The sequence below is a fragment of the Dendrobium catenatum genome, unplaced genomic scaffold (genome assembly GCF_001605985.2).
Source record: "Dendrobium catenatum unplaced genomic scaffold, ASM160598v2 fragScaff_scaffold_173, whole genome shotgun sequence".
Taxonomy (NCBI): domain Eukaryota; kingdom Viridiplantae; phylum Streptophyta; class Magnoliopsida; order Asparagales; family Orchidaceae; genus Dendrobium; species Dendrobium catenatum.
In genome coordinates, this window is record NW_021318635.1 from 1,238,097 (window position 1) to 1,261,785 (window position 23,689).

General features: G+C 33.6%; 1 protein-coding gene across 1 annotated transcript; it reads right to left on the reverse strand.

Annotated features, from left to right (window-relative positions):
* Nucleotides 1-774: 774 nt before the first annotated feature.
* On the reverse strand, nt 775-23,053 carry LOC110109566 (COP9 signalosome complex subunit 3-like). Its single transcript, XM_020840700.2, has 6 exons — nt 23,000-23,053; nt 22,836-22,925; nt 14,873-14,935; nt 5,472-5,606; nt 1,035-1,193; nt 775-949 (listed from the first exon to the last, which is right to left on the reverse strand). Exons 1-6 carry the CDS (start codon nt 23,051-23,053, stop codon nt 824-826), a joined length of 627 nt encoding a protein of 208 aa, XP_020696359.2. The 3' UTR covers nt 775-823.
* Between the last annotated feature and the right edge of the window lie 636 nt (nt 23,054-23,689).

The following is a 23,689-nucleotide window of genomic DNA, read 5'->3' on the forward strand; positions in this document are numbered from 1 at the left end:
CTATCTTCTCCTCTCTTTGATTTCGTCTTGGGCTTCTTACCTACTTCTCTCCACAAGTTTCCACTCCACTTGTATCTATCTTCTCAAGCTTTTGAATGTGTTGGTTGGCCGGTTTGGTAGCATTTGCCGGAGGAGTTTTTGTGTTGGACGTTGGCCCACAGTAGTTGTGGTAGACCATTGGTTTGCATGTCTTTGAGCACTTCTTATTTTACCTACTTCTCTCCACAAGTTTCCACTCCACTTGTATCTATCTTCTCAAGCTTTTGAATGTGTTGGTTGGCCGGTTTGGTAGCATTTGCCGGAGGAGTTTTTGTGTTGGACGTTGGCCCACAGTAGTTGTGGTAGACCATTGGTTTGCATGTCTTTGAGCACTTCTTATTTTACCTACTTTTTTCGATGCATGAGAGATGACCACTAGCTGGTTGTTCTGAGGATAGTTTTTTTTTTATTTGCTTATTATCTAACTATTGTTTGTTTCGATTTGGTTTTTGGTGTTTGCCTACTTTAATATGAATTGAGAAAATTCTTCTTGCCATTGTGTTGTCCGTTTTGGTTTTTCCAAGTGTCTGCATCAATAACTTATAGGGCAAATAGCATATGCTATTATGATCTTTTATGCCTGTCAATAGTTGCAGTAGTGGGGTGCATCTTATTGCACTAAGCTATAACAAATACTATTTTGCACTTGGCAAATATGAGACAGACCTTCGACTAGTAATAGTTCTTTATTCATAGTATAATTTACATATGTAACAAGTAATTTCCAGAAATGTGACTTTTTCTGATGTCCCACTAACACCTTGATCATTAAGAAGCTGTTTCCTTACCTTTGAATTGATGAATCAATTTGGTCAATCATCTCACAAGTTTTGTATTGCTCTGGATCCTCATGAAAACTGACCATACCGTCCTTCTGATTAATTGTTGCAAATATATCCCCATCTTGAATCTAGATTTAAGGAAACGAATCATAGCTTCAGAAACTGGCCAGAAACTTATAACAAACTGCACAAATATAATACAAGGAAAATTACCATTTGAAGCACTTGCATTTCAGCTTCTTTTGAGGTGTTTAGGTGAACCGCATTGGCTATATCTTGAAGTGACAAAGTTAGGTAAGTTTGAGTCAACCTCTGGATATTGCGCTTGTACAAAGATGAAAGAACTTGTTTAACTAATCCAAGATTATTGTCCTGAAAGAGTATATGCGTGAATAAAATGTCATCAAAATAAAATGAGGATCCTATTCCTTAATAGTCTACTTCATAAAACTACTATATTTTCATGTAACAATACAAACATAACGAAGTTAAAAAGAAGGGCTATTCCAAACATAATGCGTATACAACAACAACAACAAGCCTTTATCCCACTACGTGGGGTCGGCTACATGAATCTTTTTTCTCCATTGTGTCATATTAAAAGTCAAATTCTTGTTTAAATCTAATAAAGAAAGGTCATTCCTAATTATTTCTAACCAAGTCTTTTTAGGTCTACCCCTACCTTTCTTAACATAAGTCAAATCTAATACCTCTACTCTCCTAATCGGGTCATCGGAAGGCCGCCGTTTTATGTGACCAAACCATCTAAGGCGACTCTCTCTAATCTTATCTTCTACTGGAGCAACTCCAACCTTTTCGCGTATATGCTCATTTCGTATCCTATCTCTAAGGGTAAAGTCACTCATCCACCTGAGCATCCTCATCTCTGCCACACTTAACTTAGTATTATGCTTCTCTTTTAATGGCCAACATTCGACACCATAAAGCATTGCAGGCCTCACTACCATCTTATAGAATTTTCCCTTAAGTTTGAGGGGTACATTTCTATCACATAACAAGCCCGATGCATTCCTCCACTTCAACCATCCAACTTGAAGTATAAATGAATTAAATAATGCGTATAAATGAATTAAATAATAAAGGTAGATTGAGACAGCTAGAAAACACAGCCAATAGTAAAAATATGGTAAAGAACAAAAAATGTAATCACCAAAAATATGACATCATAATCATTGACCCATCCCAAGGGGTCAGCTTTATAAATCTTTCTCCCACATTTTATTATCTGCCACATTGTGTTGACTCTATTTCGTGCGAGCCTATCCACACATCTTTTAACCAGATTTAACTAAAGCTCTGCACTCATTCTTCATTGTCTATCCTTACTTATTTTATAAATTTATCTTATAGATTTATCTCCTGCTATAACTAGTAAATGCCCAAATCACAAGTTTATTTTCCACCATATTATCTTATATTAGTATACTTCCATCATCTCCTTTATAGAATCATTGCCAACAATAAGCAATAGGAATGAAAATAATGGAGGATTTCCTTTTATTATTTTTTATGTATGATTTGCTATGGAGAGAAGAATCAAGTATAGGGGAAGAACCAGGTACATAAAGAGGGAATTTCAGAGATTAGCCAAACAAATGCCTCAAGGAAGAGTGATATAAGATAGAGGAAGAATGTATGAAGAAATTTTAGAAGGGACAATCAATCCTACAGGAATGCCAAAAGAAAAGACTTGATTCCATCTTCAAAAATTAAATTATAATTTATAAGACTCTGGGCACTATTCATAAAAAAATTTAGATTTCATTCTTCTAGATTTACTATGACACACTTACTTTACAAAACATACTAGAACCAAGCAATCTTTGAAGGCTATGTTCACCTCCACATAGTTAAATTATGTTTAGGCTAAGAAACCTGAAGATAAAGAAGTTAATGAGATTATTTTGAGTGAGAAATTTTGGTCAAGGGTGGCATGTTATCACAACTACTAAGCCTTTGGTTCATATTTTAAAAATGTTTGATGTCGTTAAAAAACAAGCTATGGGCCTTATTTATTATGCAATAGATAAGGCAAAAGAACTGATAGCATAGAGCTTTGGAAGAGATGAATGCAACTATAAGAAAATTTAGGAAATCATAGATGAGAAATAATAGCTTCATCTGCATCAATAATTGCACGCCACTGATTACTAATTGAATTCTCAATATTAATATGCTAATAACAAGTCAACCAATCTCAAATTTGGTTTGTACCACTATATGAATAGACAAATCACTAACTCAACTAAGAGACCGAAGATTGATCTTTAGCTGGTTGCTTCTAAAAAGAAGATTTCTTTGGATTATAACAAGTCAAAGACACAGTATCAAAATGTTCCCCAGGTAAATTTCTACATCTATTGATTGAATTTCACAAAATGTATATACTATTCTAATTGTGTTTTTTGAAATATTATTTGAGTGATGGCTTCACTTTAGACATAGCACTCCTAAACTATAAAGATTTGTAATAAAAGTACTGGGTTTTACATGCTCTTCAATAGGGTGTGAATGAAATTGATGAATACCAAGTTCAAAGAGGAGAAATCATCTTACTATCTTAAGAAAGAACTAACTGGTTTAAAATATGTACAACAAGATAATAAAAGATGAGCATATGAAAAAATATAGTTTTGGAAGATTATGAAGACCCATTAGTTCATAATTATGCGCCAACAGATGATGAATGATTTATGGATGATGAAAATAAAATTAAATAATTAAAATTACAAGAAGAAGATCTCAATGTTGACTTACTTGATGGAAGGAATAAGAATAACACAGTAAAAAGAAAATTAATAAAAAGGATCAACATAAAATTTTATCTAATAGCAATTATAATATCGAAGCAATTTTTATCTTATAATTTAATTAATATTTTTTATTAATTAGGGAAAAGAAAGATGAATGAAATCGAACATAAGAAGGATTGCAAGGATGTTGACACAACTAAGAATAAGGGAAAAGAGAAAGCATTCCATTATAATGATGATTCTAATGAAGACCCATTAAGTGATGAGTTTAAGTGAGACTTTGAATTAATAAATTATAAAATTAATAACTGAGATTATTTATTTATATTGAATTAGAAGAAATTTATTGTTATGAACGTATTTTGACTTAACAGTGATCATAATTTGATGCTAAAATGTTTCTTATGTTTTCATTTTTTTTATATTTAATAATTTAATTTGAGGCTTACAACCCACCTCATGAATAAAAAATGACTAATATCCAATTGCATAATTCTAAACCTCCTCAGATATAATGTGAGCAAGTGCAAAAAATGACGTGTAATGTGCACATATGTGCAAATAGTGAGAATTGATGTCCGATATGTGTGGCTTTGCTAGTTGCAGGCAAGCAAAGGATGAGATGGATGAAGTATTGTGGCTTTTGAAGAGATACAAAGTGAGAGTTGGTGAATGAAACAAATGGAAAAAAAAAACTACAGATCAACATGAGAGGGGTAGAGTGCGAAGGATTTTTATTAGGGAGAGAAATAAGGAAAATACTAGAGATAAATAACAAAGAAATAAACAACTGGAAGAGATAGGAGTAAGAAAGATGAAATGGAGAGACAAGAGTGTGTATAAGAAAGGTATTATATGATAGGAGAAAGTGTAAGATGATGGATGAGCAAGGCTAGCGGTCATGAATGGCCATGGAGATTTCTTCATCTATAGCAATTTTTAACTTTAAATTAATGTTAAATTCATGAACTTTGCCTTGATATCAAATTGACAACATGTTAGGTATATATATATATATATATATATATATATATATATATATATATATATATATATAATGGCCTTTTTGAAAATGGCAGATTATCTCTAAAAAAATATGAAAATACCATAATAGTCTTAAATAACAAATGGCACTTAAAATATTAATAATTAAGAAAATGGCAACTAAGGATGACCACACAATAAATTATAATAAAACTATAGATTCATGATTAATGATTGATGTAGACTTGTACTGCATCAATCAATTTTTAGTTTATCACATACATGCAAACCCTTCTTAATATTCTCATTTATGCCACATTTAATTTGTCATTAGACTTGTTTTTTGCCCAATTAGCCAATATTAGCCACCTAGCATAGGCACCCTAAGCGCAATGTATTAAAATTACCTTAAATTTTCCATGATATGCACTTAATGCATAGTTACTTGTTCATTTTATTTTAACCACCCAATTTAGTTTTAAAAGTTATCCCCATCTATATCCATATTCTTTTACAAATAGACCCAAAAAAACTTAACTTTATCAAAAATATGTATCAAAGGATTTTTAGGAACATTGTCTGATAATATTGCCATTTAACTTATATATCATGCCCTCAATCTTTATTCGACAATCCCAAACCCTCTTAATTTCTAAACAATTCCTCAATTATTCTACAATTTCACATAAGATGTCCTGCAAATGTGTTTAATTCCTCTACCACTTCTACAAATATTTGAATATATTTTATAAGCATCTCCCCAATCAATATAAAATAAAAATAATCTCAAAATATTTTTAATGTAACCATATTATTATAAAAATTGAGAAATGAATGATAATTTTGTAAGGGTTCTAAGAAAGAAATGATAAGAAAACCAACAGACACTCACAGTTTGGAACTTCTCCACATTAGTCTGGATAAATGCTTCTAGCTCTGAAAATTTGCCTGTTGCATACGAACTAGCCAAACCAACATATGGATGCCAAAGGAAGAACATGAATCCAGATGAAACTTCTGTCAAATGCTAGGCTCTCCAAAACAAAGCATGCATATAAGTATTGGAATGGACTCTGATTTAGCTAGTCTGTAACAAGCTAACGTGTTCTTGTATTACTTCAAGTAGCATCTACTAAAAAAAATTATACAACTAATCACAGGGCCTTCAGCATGACAAAAAGAAAATTTTTCTTTCATATTTAAGTAAAAGCATATCAGCATAATTAGATTTTGAAAATCAAATATGTGTCAAATATTGCTTTTTTGACAGAAGAATTGCAAAGAAAGAAGGTTAAGCCTCTAATTAAATAAAAATTAGGAATGTACTTTAAACGCTTGAAAGAAGGCTAAAGCATGTCATCTCACCAAAATGTTCAATCAAGGTTGTGAAAACTAGGACGGATACAAACCAAAAGAAAAAAAAGTTCGAGATTCAATGGTTCGACCGACGTGAACCGAATGACGTAATAAAAATTAAAATTATTTAAATAATACCTAAATGACATAATAATGATATAATAGTTATGAAATAATGTAAATTTATTAATGAAAACAAATAAATTCATATTAAAATGATATATTCTATAACTTTAAATTTAAATATATTCACTCTTTAAATTAAATTCACATTTAACATAAAGTTAGTTCACATAATAGTTATAGATTTAATATAAATAATTAATTTTATATTATATATTTAGATATAATTTATACCTTTAAATTACATACAATTTAAATTATAAAATTGCAGTTAGAAATCTATGGAGAAGTGTGGTTTGCCTCTTTCTATAGGTTTTATTGGAAATAGCTTTATGATCTTATCATTGAATTTGAACACAAGTATTCTCTGTACTATAATGAATGAAATTTAGGTAATAAAGTCGAGGCCTTCCTAATAAGATATGAGTGATCTCCATAGGGAGTACATCATACCATATATGATCAACATAAGTTTCATTTTTATAGGGCATTAAACATCTAATTGTGATAGGTGATGTTTGGTTCACCCAGCTCACATGGAAAGGCTTTGGTGGGGTTTAGTCTCAAGGCCTACTCTAGTGATGGCATGGGTGGATATGACATTGATCACACTACCTCCATCTAAAACTATTTTGAACTTTTTTGTAATATGACATATATGAAGAAAATGTTTTTCCTACTCCAGTCTTCCTATCCCCTAGATGCAAATAAACATCTCATCACATCTAAAGGATCTCTCACATGCTCAACTTTCTCAGTAGAAAAAGGAGCATCATCATGACTTTCCTCTGCCTCATCGTCCATTCTATCTTCTTCAAATTCTTGCTCAGCTTCATCGAAGACATGATCTTGGCCTTACACTAATGTTCTATATGACCTTTCTCGTGATATTTGAAATATATAATATCCTTAATCTTAGAGGATGACTTAGGTGTACTTCGACTTGGCTAAGCACCAAAAAAAGGTTGTCGGTCTAATCGTAGACCTATGGGAAAAATATGAATTTATTCAAGAGATGAGTTTGGACCTCTAGCTCTAGATGAAGAAGTTGCCCTCTTATGCTTCTCTGGGAGTAAATTATAATGAAAAGTATCTTTTCGGATTTGAGAGTCATGTCTCTCTCGTATATAATCTCACACCCAAGACAAATAGTAAGTTTGTTAGCTATTTTCAACAAATATATTTATATATTCTACCACTTGCAAATTATCTTCCCTACTGATCATCAACTGTTCATGTATTTTCTTAACATGCTAGGACAATACTTAGCCCTTAGTATTTCTTTCATCTTTACCTAAATAAGATGTTGTTTTCCTAACTTTTCTTCCTATATCAAAACTTTGGTCCAATTAATTTTTGCAAGGCCAACAAGTTTCATTTTAGCAATGGCGGTTTTTTTATGGTCATTCATTTGGCACCAATCAAAAAATTGTGTAAGACAATCTAAGAATATATTGGGGGCATGAAGTCCATCATATGTAGGAGCATTTATCTTAACCATCTTTTGGGGTTTAATTAAGGCTTTATAATTCTTAGGTTGATCATTTCTTTAGAAATTCCTAAAAGATACTTTTTTTAGATTTTTTTTTTTAATACTTTTTTTAGATTGAATGTGCTCTCTATGATTTTCAAGCAGTCATCTCCTATGGCTTCAATTTCAATAGAGATTTTGAGCTAGAGCATGTGTTTGAACCCTAACACTCAAATTTTGAACTTAAGTTGTTAAGTTCAAAATGAGCTCTTGAAGTTTGTTATGCTTTTCATCAATTTTAAGAGCCAAAGCATGTATCCTCCTATTAGTATTTGGCATTTTTTTCTATATGAAATACTTTCTTATTTAAATAAAATGCATGCAAATGATTTAAAAAAAATTACTTCTAAGTCTTCACAAATTTGCAAATCACAATGAAAAATAAACTACCACAAAATAACTAAACTAGAATTAGAATAAAATACTAAATTATTCAAAGTGGATTTTCTAATGTTAAAAGGAATCAAAATGAGGTTTTAAATGATTTTGTAAATCACTCCACTGATTTGGTTGCTCTCAAGTCAATTAGGGTTGGGTAAGTTTAAGGTTGATGGATAGATCAAAATGTGAAGGCAACTAATTAACATTCTTGTAGTAGTTATAGAATTGCATCAAAAATAAAATCTATCCACAAAAATTGTCTATGGAAAAAAAGAATTCATTAAAGAAATATCACTATGTCCAAATTACAAATATTACCTTTTTTTTTAAATTATTTTGGAGTTTTGATAATTTCTTGTTGACTAAAAATTAGTTACATAAATAAAACAGCAAAAATGAAATACAAGTAGGACAGAATTGTTCTACAGAATTTTAACTACAACAACTCCAAATCTATAATGCACAGACACGGACACGGCGGCACGGACACGGGACACGGCTTTTTTTGAAAATATAGGACACAGGTACGGCGTGGACATGACAATACATTTTTTTATATATAGTGTATATATATTCATGTAATATCATATTAAAAATGACAAACAATAATAAATGAATGACATGATAACTTTTCTAGCTTATAATATAAAATATTTAGTACAAAATGTCTAGTACAACCACAAAAATATAAACAAATAATCACTTACTACAACATCAAGCATTCAAGCTTCAACTACTAGAATTAGCTTTAGAGATTTGTTTTTGACATTTAATATCATCATCATTGAATATTACTGCTTTCAACTCTGGTTCAGCAAGAAAAATATTTGTAATTATGCAAAAAGAGAGGAGATGAAAATACCTTCACTGCCAAAGAGAAATAAAAATGAGAATATTCGATGAAGGGTATTAAATGCAAACATTGATTTGGTGTTGTGGATAGAAAATAAGAAATTTAGTTTAAATATTGCCAAAATAAGAAATTATATTTTAAAAAAATTACAAAATATTTAACATACGCGTGTTGGACACGCGTGTCCAATTTGTTTTTAATATTTTTTAATTGGACACGTTTTCGGCATGTCCGACACGTGTCAGAGGAGTGTCGAACGAGTGTCGTGTTGGACACGGTGTCGGACACTGCATGCCTCTTTGAGGAGAAGTGTCGGTGCATCATAGCTCCAAATCAATTATGGTTATTGAAGTATAAGATGTCATTGCACCACAAGTTGCCTTTAGGAAAATGCTTTTTCTCTCTTTTTGAAAGAGGACAATGGCAATAAGTTATTTATATTGAGCTTTTGAAGTCATTGCGCAAAGGTTGTTGATCTTTTTCAATGCGGTAACACTGGCACACGATAAACTCCGTGGCATTGACTAGTTAAAAAGCCTGTCAATTCATGTCACAACGTGAAGCACCACGACGCTATCTATACCAAATGCCACAGCGCTATAGTGACTTTTGACAATGCATTAAATTATCATTTGACTGCTGAGCATTGCAGCACTCGAGCACTCAATGCCGCAGCGTTTGGCCAAATTATAATTAGGGGCTGAGGTCTGTTCAATTCATTGCATTCAAATTTCCTTTAAATTTCTGAGCTTTTTAGTTTCTTCTTGTAATAAGAGATAGCACCTAATATCACATCTAAGAAGAAGAGGGGCACCAACTCTTACAATTCCCACAAGTTTATGAGCGCAAAAGCGGAAGATAGATATAATCATTCAATAGTTCACAAACAAATAATCACTGAGAGAGAATTGAGGAGTTCAGTGGCTCATATAGAGCTTACCTTTGTGAATAGGGGTTGGGAAAAATTTTAAGATCCCTTTGTTTGTATAGTTCCTAATGTTAGAAAATTCTTTGCTGATGTATAAAGGAGCCACAAAATAATTAAGTGCATGATAGGGGGAAGTGGGTTCCAGTAGATAGTGTTTCAATTAATAAATTATATGAGAACACAGATATTGAGTTTGATGACTCTGTTTTTCCTCTAGATTCTAATGAGATCCTAAGTTTTTATTGAACCAAATACCAATGCCCAATAGAGATTAAGAAGGATAGAATAATGAACTTTCATGCATCTGCTATGATTTTAGAAGCAAAAGTCTGGCATTATTTCATTTCTGCCAGGTTGATGTCCAATAATAATATTAGTGAGGTGACTAAAGATAGAGCATTCCTAAATTTTGCTACTAAAAAAGGTATGAGTATAGATGTAGGTAAAATAATTTATTAGTCCCTTTGGAACATGATTAAAGGGGCAACTTCTACAGGATTTTGGCATTCCTCTTTTGTTTATTCTTGTGTGCCCAAGCAAGAGTCTTAGGAGATCCTAGGGAGGAGCAGTTTTTCCTTAGTGCTCCTCTTACAAAAAATAAGATACAAACTTTTAAGATTCCTAATAGGGAGCCTGGTGAGAGTTTTAGCCAGCCAAGTCAGCCTAGGATTAGAGCCCCCTAGAATTTAGGAGATCAATTGTCTATCTCAAGAATCAAGTGTAGGGGATGCATCAGAGGATAGAGGGAATGGAACAGGAACTTTATCATAGGATGGAGCACATGATGGACCAACAATAAAGACAGTTCCAATATGCTGGTGATTTTAACTTAGCATTGATTTAGATGTTCAAGAACTATAATTTCAATGCCAGTCCATATCCAATCCATTTTCCAACAACTCCAGCATGCATACCCCTTTTTTTAGCATATACCCTAAAATGGTCTTAATGCAGCAATAGAGGAAGTAGAATAGTGAGAGAGAGTCCTATTTTGTTGTTGTTTTTTTTTTTCTTTAGTTTCTTGTACAAGCTTGGGGGAGCTATTTGGTGTAAATTTATTTTGTTCATTCACCAATCTGGAGAGGGAAAGAGAGAGTGTGTGAAAGGGGAAGAGTGGTGCTCTTGAGTGGAGAAGAACTTGCACTCCTTACAATGCAATCCTTAGTTCTTTCTTACTTGATTTCAGAAACTTCCAATTTATTATCAATGAAGTTTATATTTGTTTGTATTTCAATAGAATTTAATTGCTAAAAAATTTCATTATGAATTTATGATGTGATGTAGTGACATGTGTAATGTAATTTAGGTCTACGTTATAAATTGTGACAAAAGATGATTTTGTGCTCTTCCATACTTAATTTAATTGTGGATTAACCGTCCCCAAGTTTAAAAGTCGGTGTGATCTATGACTTTGATGGAGGCATAGTGGAACAACAAGGAAATAGATAAAATTCTGAAAATGTATAGGCCTGATTTTTAGGATTTTGGGATCTCTAAGAAGATGAGTGTCATGAAGTAAAGGTATGATTAACCAGAGTTAATCATACATTTATTAGAATTCTAACAAACTTGACAGAAACGAGAAATAAATTGAGCTCTGATCCCCACAATTAAAAGTGAATGGACTGATTTACATCACACAGTCACTAAATCCATCATAAATTGAAAACTAATTTTAATTTGAAAAATATATATATATATATATATATTATTTATTTATTTATAATGGAGCATTGATTATCATTAGAACTAGCTGTCAATGAGTTCTAAATCACAATATGACCACACTAAGAATCAACATCAAGTTTGTACCTTTTTTTTAATAATGAAAATGCTAAAAAAGAATATTCCAAATGAGGACTACTGCACAAGTTCATTGCATATAACATAATTATAGTAGTGAAAGCTCTACCAAAAGTAATAAGAAGATAAAAATTAGAAAAATATTCAAAAGATAGGAGACCAAGGATTTATGGAACAAAGTTTGAACATATGATATGTAATTTTATTAAGTGACATTTTAAGAATTATCAATTAATATTATTAATGATTAAGTATTACTAAGGCTTGATATGAACCAATCTTGTATTCATTATGCAGAAGAATAAAAAATAGATAAGGATATAACTTCCAATTTAAAAGGTAAGTGGTTAAATTGAACAAATGCCTTGAGAGAATTATGAGATAGAGAAAGACATAAAAAGGGCCTAATTGAAAGTTTTGCGAAATTGTGCTTATATACCAGATATATTATATGCAAAGAGCCAAGCTGAGTGTAGTAAAAAAAAAAGGTTAATCAAGATGGATTTGTGGCAAAACTAAAAAACATTAATTGACAAAGGATTATATAAGAGGGGCCCAAACAGTAAAAGATGTTGAAAATAATATAGATGGTTCAAGCATGTCAAAAAAGAGAAGAAAAAATATCAACCAAACAGGTAAATAAAATCAAGGACATTACAAAGAAAAAGTGGTGAACCAAAGCTAACATCGATAGGAAATGTGCAAAAAGATTCTTGTCAATATTAATCAGAGAAATTGAGGACGATACATGAGAAGTAAACATGTACATTTTGGACCCATCATTCTGCTATTTGCTCAATTATATTTCAAAGATCTGCAATTTGATCCCTGCATTTACTTTAAAATTAACATTCCAGCCCAACAAATATGTGAGCCATTTATCAAATCAATAAATTCAAACTATGCATTCAATAAGGTTTCACTAAGGTAATTTTCATCAATAGAAAGTACTCTACTACAAAAATCATGGCTTCCAATATCTACTCTCATAACTATGTTAGCATGACCAAAAAAAGAAACCCTCCATGATGGGGGCATCGACAGGAGATTCCGGCGCGTCTATCAGAGACGACACCAGAGATCGACGGCCATGATGGAGAGCCTGTACCATTGAGGACTATTTGTATCTGCATTTTTATTACTTATTTATTTTCAGTTTTTTCCCATTTTACCCTTGTGGGTATTTGTTTTCTCTTGTAGCCCAAGGGGCATATTAGACTTTTGTACTTGTTGTCATTTAGAGCCTATTTATAGGGTTCATGTATCTTGTATGAGACTATTGAATTATTGAATGAAATTTTCTACCATTGATCTCTTTGTGAGTTCTCCATTTCCCTAGTTCTCTGTGTGAGTTCCGGTATTCTTATTATTTCCCATTGAGAGCTTGAAGAGAGGTGCGTGAGTTTAGAATTTTTGAGTTTTCTCCAAAAAAAATTACCCTGCTTCCAAGCTCTAGAACCCCATCCCCAATTCCTCCTTGCTGCCGACCCTGTTGGCCCGGCCAGAGAATTGGCCGCCGGCCAATTGATCCCACCCGCTGATAGCCCATCTGCCGACCCCCACTTCCCCCTTCCAGCAGCCACCCGTGACCCCTAGCCCACCGCCCAGCATCCACCTTGCCGCCGGATCTCCCCCTTGGACCCAAGCGTGTTTGAATTTCCAATTACCCCTAATTAAGTTAATTTCCTAATTGGGCTTCATCCAATTAAGAAAGACATTTAAGGGGATAAATGCTCATTTTAAAATTCAAATTCTATTTCTTCTTAATAACTCAATTTTGGGAGTTACTTAAAATATAATCAAATTTGAAATTACAATTTCAAATTTGATTGGAGGAATTATTTATTCAAACGTGGGCCCCACCTTCCAAATTCCAAAATCTCTCTCCTTGCTATATGGTCGGCCATCCTTGTCCCTTAATTATATCCCTAATTGCCACTAATCACCTCTTAATATGTCATTTATTCCTTTCTCCCGCTAAGCCAAATTTCAATTTCAAAAATCTGAACTTGAAATTAATGTCCGTTTCTTTTCTTCCCTAATCAAAACCTGAATTTAGAATTTAGATTTTCTTCTCACACAAAACAACCACCTCTTCTCCCCTCTCTCCCTCCCAGCCGAAATCCCATATCTCCCTGAATCCCATGGCTCAAACATTTCCCCCTCCACGCCGCCACCTCTACTCCCCGCCTTCCTTTGCTTTACTCCGTCATCTCCCAACAAGGATGTATGGCGGATCCCGGCTTTGATCATGGACTCTTCTACGACATCTACGGAGATATCCACATCTTAAGATCTCCTTTCTTTGACGTTGGATTTTGTTTCGACAATACCGTCGAAGAATACTTGGATCGGATTTTACCAACATTAGTGGACGCCTATGACGACCAATTCTCCGACTACACGTGGATCATTAAAGGTCGTCCTCTCGTGCCCCTCCACCTCCGAGTTCCTTCTCCTTGGCGACGTTCTTTGGCTCCTCCCTCCTCGTGGCAACCTTGTTTCTAGAGTGGACGATCTTCCGCCGCTCAACCTAGTTCGTAGGAATAGAGAGAAGATGCCTCAACGTGAACAACTCCTTATTAATTGTTGGATTCAAATCACTAGCTTTTAACTTTACGTTCTCCTTGGTATTTGCTTAAATTGTTTGGCTAATCTCATTGTAATTCCTTTGCCTAAGCAAGTGGAACACTACGGATTCGTGAAATCGATTTTAATTTGAAGCATGATTATATAAGTGGTTAATCTATTGTTTAAATTTTCTTATTAATCTTGTGTAACTCAACTCATGCATCACATCACTCCACTTTCACCATCATCACTTCTTCCACCGTAACTGCATCCAATAATGCCCTCTTACATCACACTGATGCCATTTACTACATCGCTTGTCTGCTGCCCCTATGATTCAACCTCCTCATCAATCCAGCACCATTATTTTCTGCTAACACCATCAGCAAATTCAAGTAATCATTGCAGCATTGAGCATACAAGAAGGAACAATATGCAAATTTTTTCCTTCGTACAAGTGCATATCGTCCTACAAGTTTTTCCTCAAATCTTAATTGATAACATAATCAAATGACATAATCAAAGGCCTGGCAGTAAATCATGAACAACCAACTCCAAGAAGAAAACAAAAATGGACTAAATTGCTCGTATTTTGAAAGCATGGAAACTACAAAGCCAAGTAAAAGGGAAGGCCAAGAATGTGAGCTACATTCATATTATCAAGAAAAAGAATGGAAGCATAACATAATTTAATCAAAAAGGATGATAAACCTTCAACACAAAAAACAGAGAGAGTTTTTAGGAAACCTGAGCATAGCTTTTCAGACTCCTTAGCACAGTTGATGCGGTATATTTTGGAAGGGAAGGAATCTGTCAAAGAAAACTAGTTAATAAACAGTACACAAATGCTTCAAGTCCTTTTATTAGTAAAGCCAAATCTAAGCAATTAACTATGCCCAGACAATTTCCAGCACACTTGTCTAAATAGAAAGGTGAAACAATAAGAAATCAACAAATTTTCTCCTGCATGTTTGAAGACACAATGGAGCATCTGCGAACACATACAATTTTATCTTCCTATGTTCAAAGAAAAAGTAATGACAGTTAAGTCAAGGACACGTGAAAATTACATTTTCCTAGCATATTAGAGAGGCCACAAAGTGAGATAATGTTTCTTTATTCTATCATGTTCCAGTTACTCTATGATGTATGCATACGGACACAACACACCATGAACATATGTTCTTTTTTATAAATTATTAATATTAAATGTGCACTTAAAATACCTGATACTAGTATCTTCTATTAAAAGTATTAAAGAATGAAGTATAATATCATATACTTCACATATGAAGCGTACCTATAGTAAAAAAGAATAAACATTGTTAATTATGATTAAATTTCAAAATCTATCACTTGCAATAATTGTTATTTATCAATAACACACTAATATTAACATTCAGTACTCACTGTCATATATTTTACCGACATAATGTTGTCTACAAAATGTCAAAAAACCTAAAAATGAGTAACATTAATGTGCTCTTCGAAATAATCAAACCAAATATTAATATATGAGCATATTGATGGTGCAAGAAGTAAAAGCATCACAAAGTAAAAAAAAAAAGTAAACAAACTCCAAATTCAATATTGCTCTATCTTTTAATATTTGGAAAAAAAAAATCTTCAAATATTTGTTACTCTCATTTGATACATCCCTTCCTTTATGTGGAGAAACATGATTTAGAGTTTCACTAAGCCAAGATGACAATAATACTAAATAAAGAATGCAACTGATAAGATTAATAGCTATGAGATGGCCTAAATCATTAAACACTGGTTTGAATTAAGAAAATGGATAAAGCAATAAAGAGAAGTGTTGCTTTCATTCAACTTTTGCAAAAAATTGTCATACACCACCTTATAAATGGGTGACTCATTTTCTCTCTTTCATTCATGTTGATATAATATCCCTTTCATATTTTAAACCACAAACTAACTGATGTAGGACTACATGCAAAAATCGGAAACTTGCACAAAATATTTTGAGAACAATTACAGATTTTCGTTATTCATGATTAAAACAACAAAGTAAAACTAATAAACGGTCAATTCCATTTAGGCTAAACTACGCAAGATGCTAAACGAAAACAAAACACGTGGGAAAAATAAAGCATTGCATGTGGGGTAGTTTCCAACTTAACCTTTGTTTAACAAAGAGATCCAAAAGCAAAGAAGTAACAATTCCTACGAATACTAGTGGATGGCGATAAGTAGACACAATCTCTTGCTTGAACAATTTCTCACCAAGAAAGTAGAATTTGAAAGTAAATGAGTCAAGGAGGAAAATCACCTTCTCGGATAAACGTCATAATTCACCACGTACCTTCCAATAGCTACTCCTTCAACGACGACTACGGGATGACGGAATTTCTAGAGATCCATCAATGATTTGAATCACGCCGACGAAGGAAATTTGAGGCGATCCACGATGCCTTGGTCGTCGGATGCGAAGTAGGAATCAAACGCCGGATCGGCCATGCATCATTATCATGTAAAGAGAGAAAGACCAAGAGTGGGAGAGGGAGAGAGATGGCAGTGGGGCAGAGGAAGAAGCTAGGGTTTTGAGAGAACTAAATGGGATGAAGAAAATTTGTTATAATCTCCATACCAAAATTATTCTCAGATTTTAAGTAGAAATGGAGAGAAAAATTCGGAAATTTGAAGTTCAACGACATATAATTAGGAGCATTAATGAAGCATTAAAGGAGGGGAAGCCACCAAGGGGGCCGGCGGCATAGTAAGGGGGAAGGGGGGTTTGTGAGAGTGTAATGGGTTTCCTAATTTGCTCCAACAAATTAATGAAGAAAAATTTCAAATCCGTTTCAATTCAAATTCGAAATTGAAACCTCATTGAAACTTTCCTAATTTGGCACCAGACAAATTTGGAAACTTTCACTCATCAAAATTTTCAAATTTCAAAATTTAAAAATACATGAGGTGGCGGCAAGGGAGCCGGCAATTGACGGTAGTGGAGTAGTGGATGAAGACGAGGCCAGCAGTTAAGGAGGTGGCCAGCGGGATGAATGGGAGGGGGCGGGTTTTGGGGAGATTGAGCTTGGGTGGTGAGGTTAGGAGGTGGTGATTGGTGGTGGGGAATGACCGGCGGTGGACGTTGAGTAGAGGGGAAACAAGGAAGGGGGATAAACCAAGAGCCATCGGTTGTGACTGTTGAGTACGACGGTGGCCTCTCCTAGGCTCCACCAAACTCTTAACTCTCAAGCTCCACACAAAAGCTTCAAGAAGACAAAATGCAGAAATTTTTTTTTTTCAATATCATTCATTAGCTTCAAAAGTACAAGAAGAAGGCTTTAAATAGCCTATTACAATGACATAAAGCAAAAGGACTCAAATACCCTCAAAGGGCTACATGACTGAATCCCTCAAGTAAGGGTAAAAAGGGAAAAATGCTGAAATAAAATACATCAATAAGAAAATGACAATACTAAAATCAAAAGTACATCGAAATAAGAAAATGACAATACTAAAAATCAAAAGTAAATCGGATAAATTGTGGCCGTAGATCTACGGCCACGTCGACGGTAGACTTTCCAACTGATGTCCCCATCACTAACACATATCATATATAAGGTGGAGACAAGGCTAGTTTGTAGTTGCTACTCTTAACATCTCATACATTGGCTCCATAAAATAATCCATTTTTTCTCACTAAAAATCATCCAATTTATTCTCCCTCACAAACTTAGCCTAATCAACATCATCTTCTGGATACATGCTCCACTTGTCACTAATTATTATGATTTGTAATCCTTATTTTATAATTTTGAATCACCCGAGATAATGATTATTGATGTAAAACAAGTTGTTGTTATAGTTAATAGTTTTAACTTCACAAATTTATTGAAAGTTGAAAGCCACGTTAAATAATTTATGATAAAGTTCTTTATGAATTTAACTTCTCTTGCAATGTTCCTGATCCAGTTACATTCTTCATAAGTGCTCTCATTACCCTCTAACATTCTTAGGAGCACAAATATTTTTTAGTGTAAGATTTAATGTTGTCAATAATACAAGTAGTTCAAAAAACTAAGAATATATTGAGTCTCGATTATTGTTCATGTTGAGCTATATATTGATTGATGCACTGTCGGTGATTACATGAACCATTTTATTAGAACCAACTCTGATAATCACTTCTTTGATATGACTTGTAATGTACAATTTATTGTTATATGCTCCTTCACAACTAATGGCCTTTACAAACACAGGCTCAAATTTTGTAATTCTCATACATTTGATAAGAGATATTCGTGCAATAGTAAAGCCATCACAAACATTGGTAACTCTCTTTTTCATTCCAAGCTTCTTTGATTGGCTCAAGCATTCTTTTAATGTTAGGTTTTTCCTTTTTTAAGTAGTATTGTTTTCAAAAAATTTAAACCCGGGGGACATATCTTGTGAGAGTTTTATTATCTACAAAAGAAAAAGCATAAAAATAATATGAATTCCTTACCAAATGAAATGGAAGGGCGGATGAATATAAAATGTAGGCAATATTTCATACAATTGATATCTAACATATAAATTATATGCTCTTTCAATAGTTGTATTTGGTTCAAATATCTTCCTCTTTTTTGAATTATAACTCCTCGCCATAAGAAAATTTTCCCTTGACAATGAGATTGAAAATTGATTCACTTAGGATCATTCGTGACTATAGGTTTTTATAAAGTCAACTACAGAAGCTATTGCAGAGAAAATAGATTTTTTTTTAAATTGTTATGTGTACAAGTTAAAAATTTCGACACAACAAAACTAAAATGATAAAATCTCCTAATTTATGTTTGCATAAGGCCTCCAATGCCCTTAACAAAATAAATTTATTTTCAAAATGCAAACTCATGATGCCACATCTATGAAATGCAACCATAAGTGTTAAGCATATACCAGATCCTCTACAAGCAAGTTGGCAGAGTTGACAAGATCAAAAATAATAAAATAAAAGCATTTAAACACCGATAATGACCACAATAATAGAAAATTTCAACGGAAGAGAATCTTAGCATCAAATATATTAATATTGTACCCAGTGCCGATGCAGCAGCTTTTGCACACTTTTCACTGTATTTGAATCATACAGCGCATCACTTTTAGGGAACGTACTAGCTTGAACATAATATATTAAATGATTCATGTTAAGATTGTTCGACAAATTTTAAGCTGGTTGTTGACTAACAAACAAAATTCTTCATTTTTTTATCTAAGGCTTAAGACCCAACAACGACAATATATATATATATATATATCATAGTTTAAAATTGCGCAATTAGAGACGCGCATCTGCGCAATTTCACCCCTAGGCGCCTCATTGCTTAAGCAATTCTAGCACCAGGAAAGGCGTACGCCTCATGGAGCCTGAGGTGCACCTCAGAGGCGCAATTGCATAATGGGTGAGGCGTACGCCTCCAACAATGAGGGTCCCACTCACTTAAGTGCCTAAGAAAAAAAACCCTTTCATTCCACCCTTCCATCCGTCGACCCGAACTACACGAAGGAGAGCTCTGCACGTTCCCGCACAATCCCTCCCTAGCTTCCCTCGGCCAGCCTTCCCGCCGGCGCTGCCTCACTAGGTAAGTCATTACATTGGTGCACTGCAGAGCATTTTCGATAAGCATTTTCAATTTCTAATGCAAGTTTAACGGTTTATCCAACATGTTTGCCACATCTTATTTGACACTGCTGAGCATGCTAGATGTTAGGCAACCTCTTGAAGTCATGTTTACATCGACATAATAGCTTAATTGTGTGTGGGGCAAGAAACCTGAGGGGAAGGAAATATAAAGATTGATTCTGAATGATAAATTTTGGACAAGTGTGACCTATGTCAAATTGAGCACAAGACGCTTAGTACAAGTGCTACGATTAGCAGATGCCGAGAAGAAACTAGTAATGGGTTTTATACTTTTTATATATAATGCAATGGAGTTGATTACACATAACTTGGGAGGAGAGGATGCCAGTTATATAGAGACTTAGGATATCATCGATGCTCGGTGGGAGGTCCAGTTACACCGTCATCTACATGCAGCGGCGTATTAACTCAATCAATTTCAGAATTCAGAGAGAAAATCCTCAAATCCAGAAGTGAGGTCGAGCTTGTACCATTGCATGGAGCAGCTGATACTGAACCAATCTGTCAGGGAGCTTGTAGATTTAGAACTTGTTCTATTTCGGAATAGGAAGGGATTTTTTGGTCTGTAAGCAGCAAGATCTACTATTGCCAAATGCTCTCTAGGTAAGCTTATTTTTGCAAAGTAACCGTACATGCATAACAGTTTAATATATTCTGATTATCATTTGTCTTCTTGAAAATAGTTGAATGGTGGATCCAATTTGTTGATTCCACCCCTGAATTATGGAGTTTTGCAGTTAGAGTTTTAGGCCACACTTGTTCTTCCTCTGGGTGTAAGTGAAACTGGAGCACATATAGTCAAGTGCAAACGAAGAGAATAAATCAACTTTGAAAACTTAGAATGAACTCCCTTGTGTATATTATGCACAACAAGAGGTTGAGAGATAAGAGGTTGAGGAACAAGGGGTTGAAGGATGATGAGGACCATTTGGTGTGTGTGATGATGTGGCGTCTGATAATGAGTGGTTCATAGATGATGAGACAGAATTGTCATTATCAGACCTGCAGCTAGAGGATCTAAGTGTGGATGTCTTGAGGGGCAAAACAGATCAAACGGGCACATCCACTAGTACCACACCAAACACATCCACTAATACTGCAGCACAACAAGCAAACAAATGTATCTCATAATTTCATACATGTTATTACATTTAAAATATATGTAATTAATAACACGCTAATCAATCTTATTGAACATGGGAGAGAAAAGTGGTTAAAATTAAAGATGATGAAAATTTGGCATCATAGATGCAATTGGAGATGAAAATGCCTCCCTTGAAGACCCATTTAGTGAGGGGGCATGATTGAATTTTAGATGTTCTTTCTTATTTATACTTTGGGAGTTCTGATAGATTTTAATTTGTAGTTTTGTACTTTGAATTATGCTATGAGATGCATATATTTCATCTATTTTATTTTTTTCCAATAAGTTCATTTAAAATTTAGATGTTCATAGACTCTTACTGTTATTTACCTGCTAGAATATTTAAATTCACATTTACGTAATTCTTCGTCCGTGAGGCTTACATCTCATCTCACAGACAAAAAAATGTCTCGAGGCATATTTACACAATTTTAAACCATGATATATATACCCCACTATAATAATTTGTCAAGGGAAATATAAGATTATTCTCAACTCACAACGAACCAATGTCCTATCAAGCATATCGTTATGTTCTCTCTCAAAAGATTTCATAATAATGACATGACATGTGTCATCTAACAGATGATTTCACTAATAAATGACACCACTAAATAATGTTTATAATCAAAACCCTCTAAATGGGTGATTTTTAATTGCTCCGCAAAATAATATTATTGAATTACAATCACAGCCAGAATCCACGTGCTCCCCATTAGCTCCAACCCCCGGAGTTCTGAATATAAGGTGCAATTGGGCACAAAGCCCTTTGTCAGCCTGACAAAAATCAATTTAAAATTGTACTCATAAAAAACATCTATCCAAAATCTTTAAGGCCCCCTGGACAACGCAATCAATGCTTATAGACAAGGGTCATTTGGTCAGCTTGAGCTGATCACCTCCATTGACTAAGTAAATAATGGATCATGACAATTCATTTTAAACTATGGGCGGTGTATTTCCTCAATCTAAAATCAAATTGCTACTTCACACTAAACACTTAGTGTCTACCAATAAGCTTTAATCGAAAATTCTCTCTCGTCACTAGGAAGGGCAATTAATCATGAGGGATTACACTCATAAAAAATCTAAAATCAGGTATCAAAATGCTTATAAAATAGGGGCAACATCTCTAGGTAGTCTTTTGCAATCTTGTTTGCCTTCTAAAAATATAATCCTAAGACAATTGTGAATTTTTAGTGCCCACATGAATCTGAGAACTATTAATTCATAATCCATTATTTGATTTGGGATTATCTACTCCTATGGAAAGAATAAAGAAAATTTCACCATTAAAACTTCATATCAATTTGTTGGACTGCAGGCTAGAGAAAGTAAGGCCTTCCTTATTTATCCTACTTGGATTGAAAACTCAAGTTCTAGCAAACTTGCTTACAAGTGTCTACTTGGGGTGATCATAGCTATTTGTAAAAATAGTTATAGAGTTGTTTCAAGAAAGCAACTTTTTCTAAAGTTGTTGTTAAGTATTAAAAATATATTTATTTTGAAAATAATCAGATAACTGCATTCTTACAGCAACCATATTCTAGCAAATCAAGATGTAAAAAGTAGTTTCTCGCTACAAAAATTTCCAAAAAAACAACAAGAACGCAATAGCCAAATAGACGTACAGTAGCTGATTGAAAAGCAATGCAATGAAGAAACTATTCCAAACACTAAGTCAATTTACATCCTAACACAAATTGAAGAAAAACGGAAGAAAAATAAATGTGACTCGGAAACCTATCAATTATTACACAAAAAGTCATTAAATACGGTTTTTTGCTTATAAAGAAGGATTTAAAAAACACTTAACAGAAACCTGAAGAAAAGGTCCCAAAAGAATACAAATCACAAGTGGCACATGAAATATTATGGCATGCATGAACAAAAAATTGAAGAAAGCTACATACCTGCCCAAGATGAATAAGCGCAACAAGAATATATTTTTTGTATGCTTCTATAGCTATCGCATTAATTGTTGACATTGGTGCAGTAACAACCTGTCAATTGCAATTTACTATCAAAAAACATTTGAAGGCAGAATTAGCATCCAAACTGTATGCTAGTTACACACATTATGAAGACACTCCAAAGCTTTTGGAAATCGCTTTAACCCAATATTTATCATTCCCCTGTCACTCAAAAAAAAACAAAGGAAATCAGTGATATTTCTTCTACAACTACGTTAGAAAGAAATGCCATAATGATACAACGACATATAATAAATTAATGATAATACAAGAATAAATAAGAATACAAAAGTCCTGATAATTCTTGATGAAGATAGTTACCAGGTTTATACAATGAAACCCTCAAAGAGAAATTAATATAAACAGAAATGAAAATCAGAACATAGTAGAATAAGGAATGACAAATACTATAAGTTCCAGCATATGGAAAACATTCATCATATCAGAAAAATGAAATAATGCATCAGTATTTCACCTATTATTTTATTAGTGCACGGCACAGGAAAGGGCAAGCAGATTTACTCGTCCAGGATGTACTTTGTGCAATATAAAAATATGGATTGTGTTATTACATGCAAAGGCTTGTAGTGTTACTCAATATGTTTCACCCGTATAAAATGGTACAAAAAATAATAATAATAATAATAAATGCTCCTGCCGAGCTGAGAATTTCATCATCATCATTAGCCTTATCACAACTATCAAAACTAGCTTTAGGAATCCTCATCTCCATTTGTTATGTTAAATTAAGAGAATTGGAGAGGGAAAAGGCTTAATTTTATTAGGGGTATCAA

What these genes read in the sequence shown, in the direction of transcription:
- LOC110109566 (XM_020840700.2), bottom strand. Translation starts at nt 23,053, where the DNA reads ATGATAAATATTGGGTTAAAGCGATTTCCAAAAGCTTTGGAGTGTCTT. An exon ending in CGCTTATTCATCTTGGGCAG is followed by an intron (nt 14,936 to 22,835) that starts GTATGTAGCTTT and finishes TTTCTTTGACAG; the next exon opens with ATTCCTTCCCTTCCAAAATA. An exon ending in AAATGCAAGTGCTTCAAATG is followed by an intron (nt 950 to 1,034) that starts GTAATTTTCCTT and finishes CCTTAAATCTAG; the next exon opens with ATTCAAGATGGGGATATATT.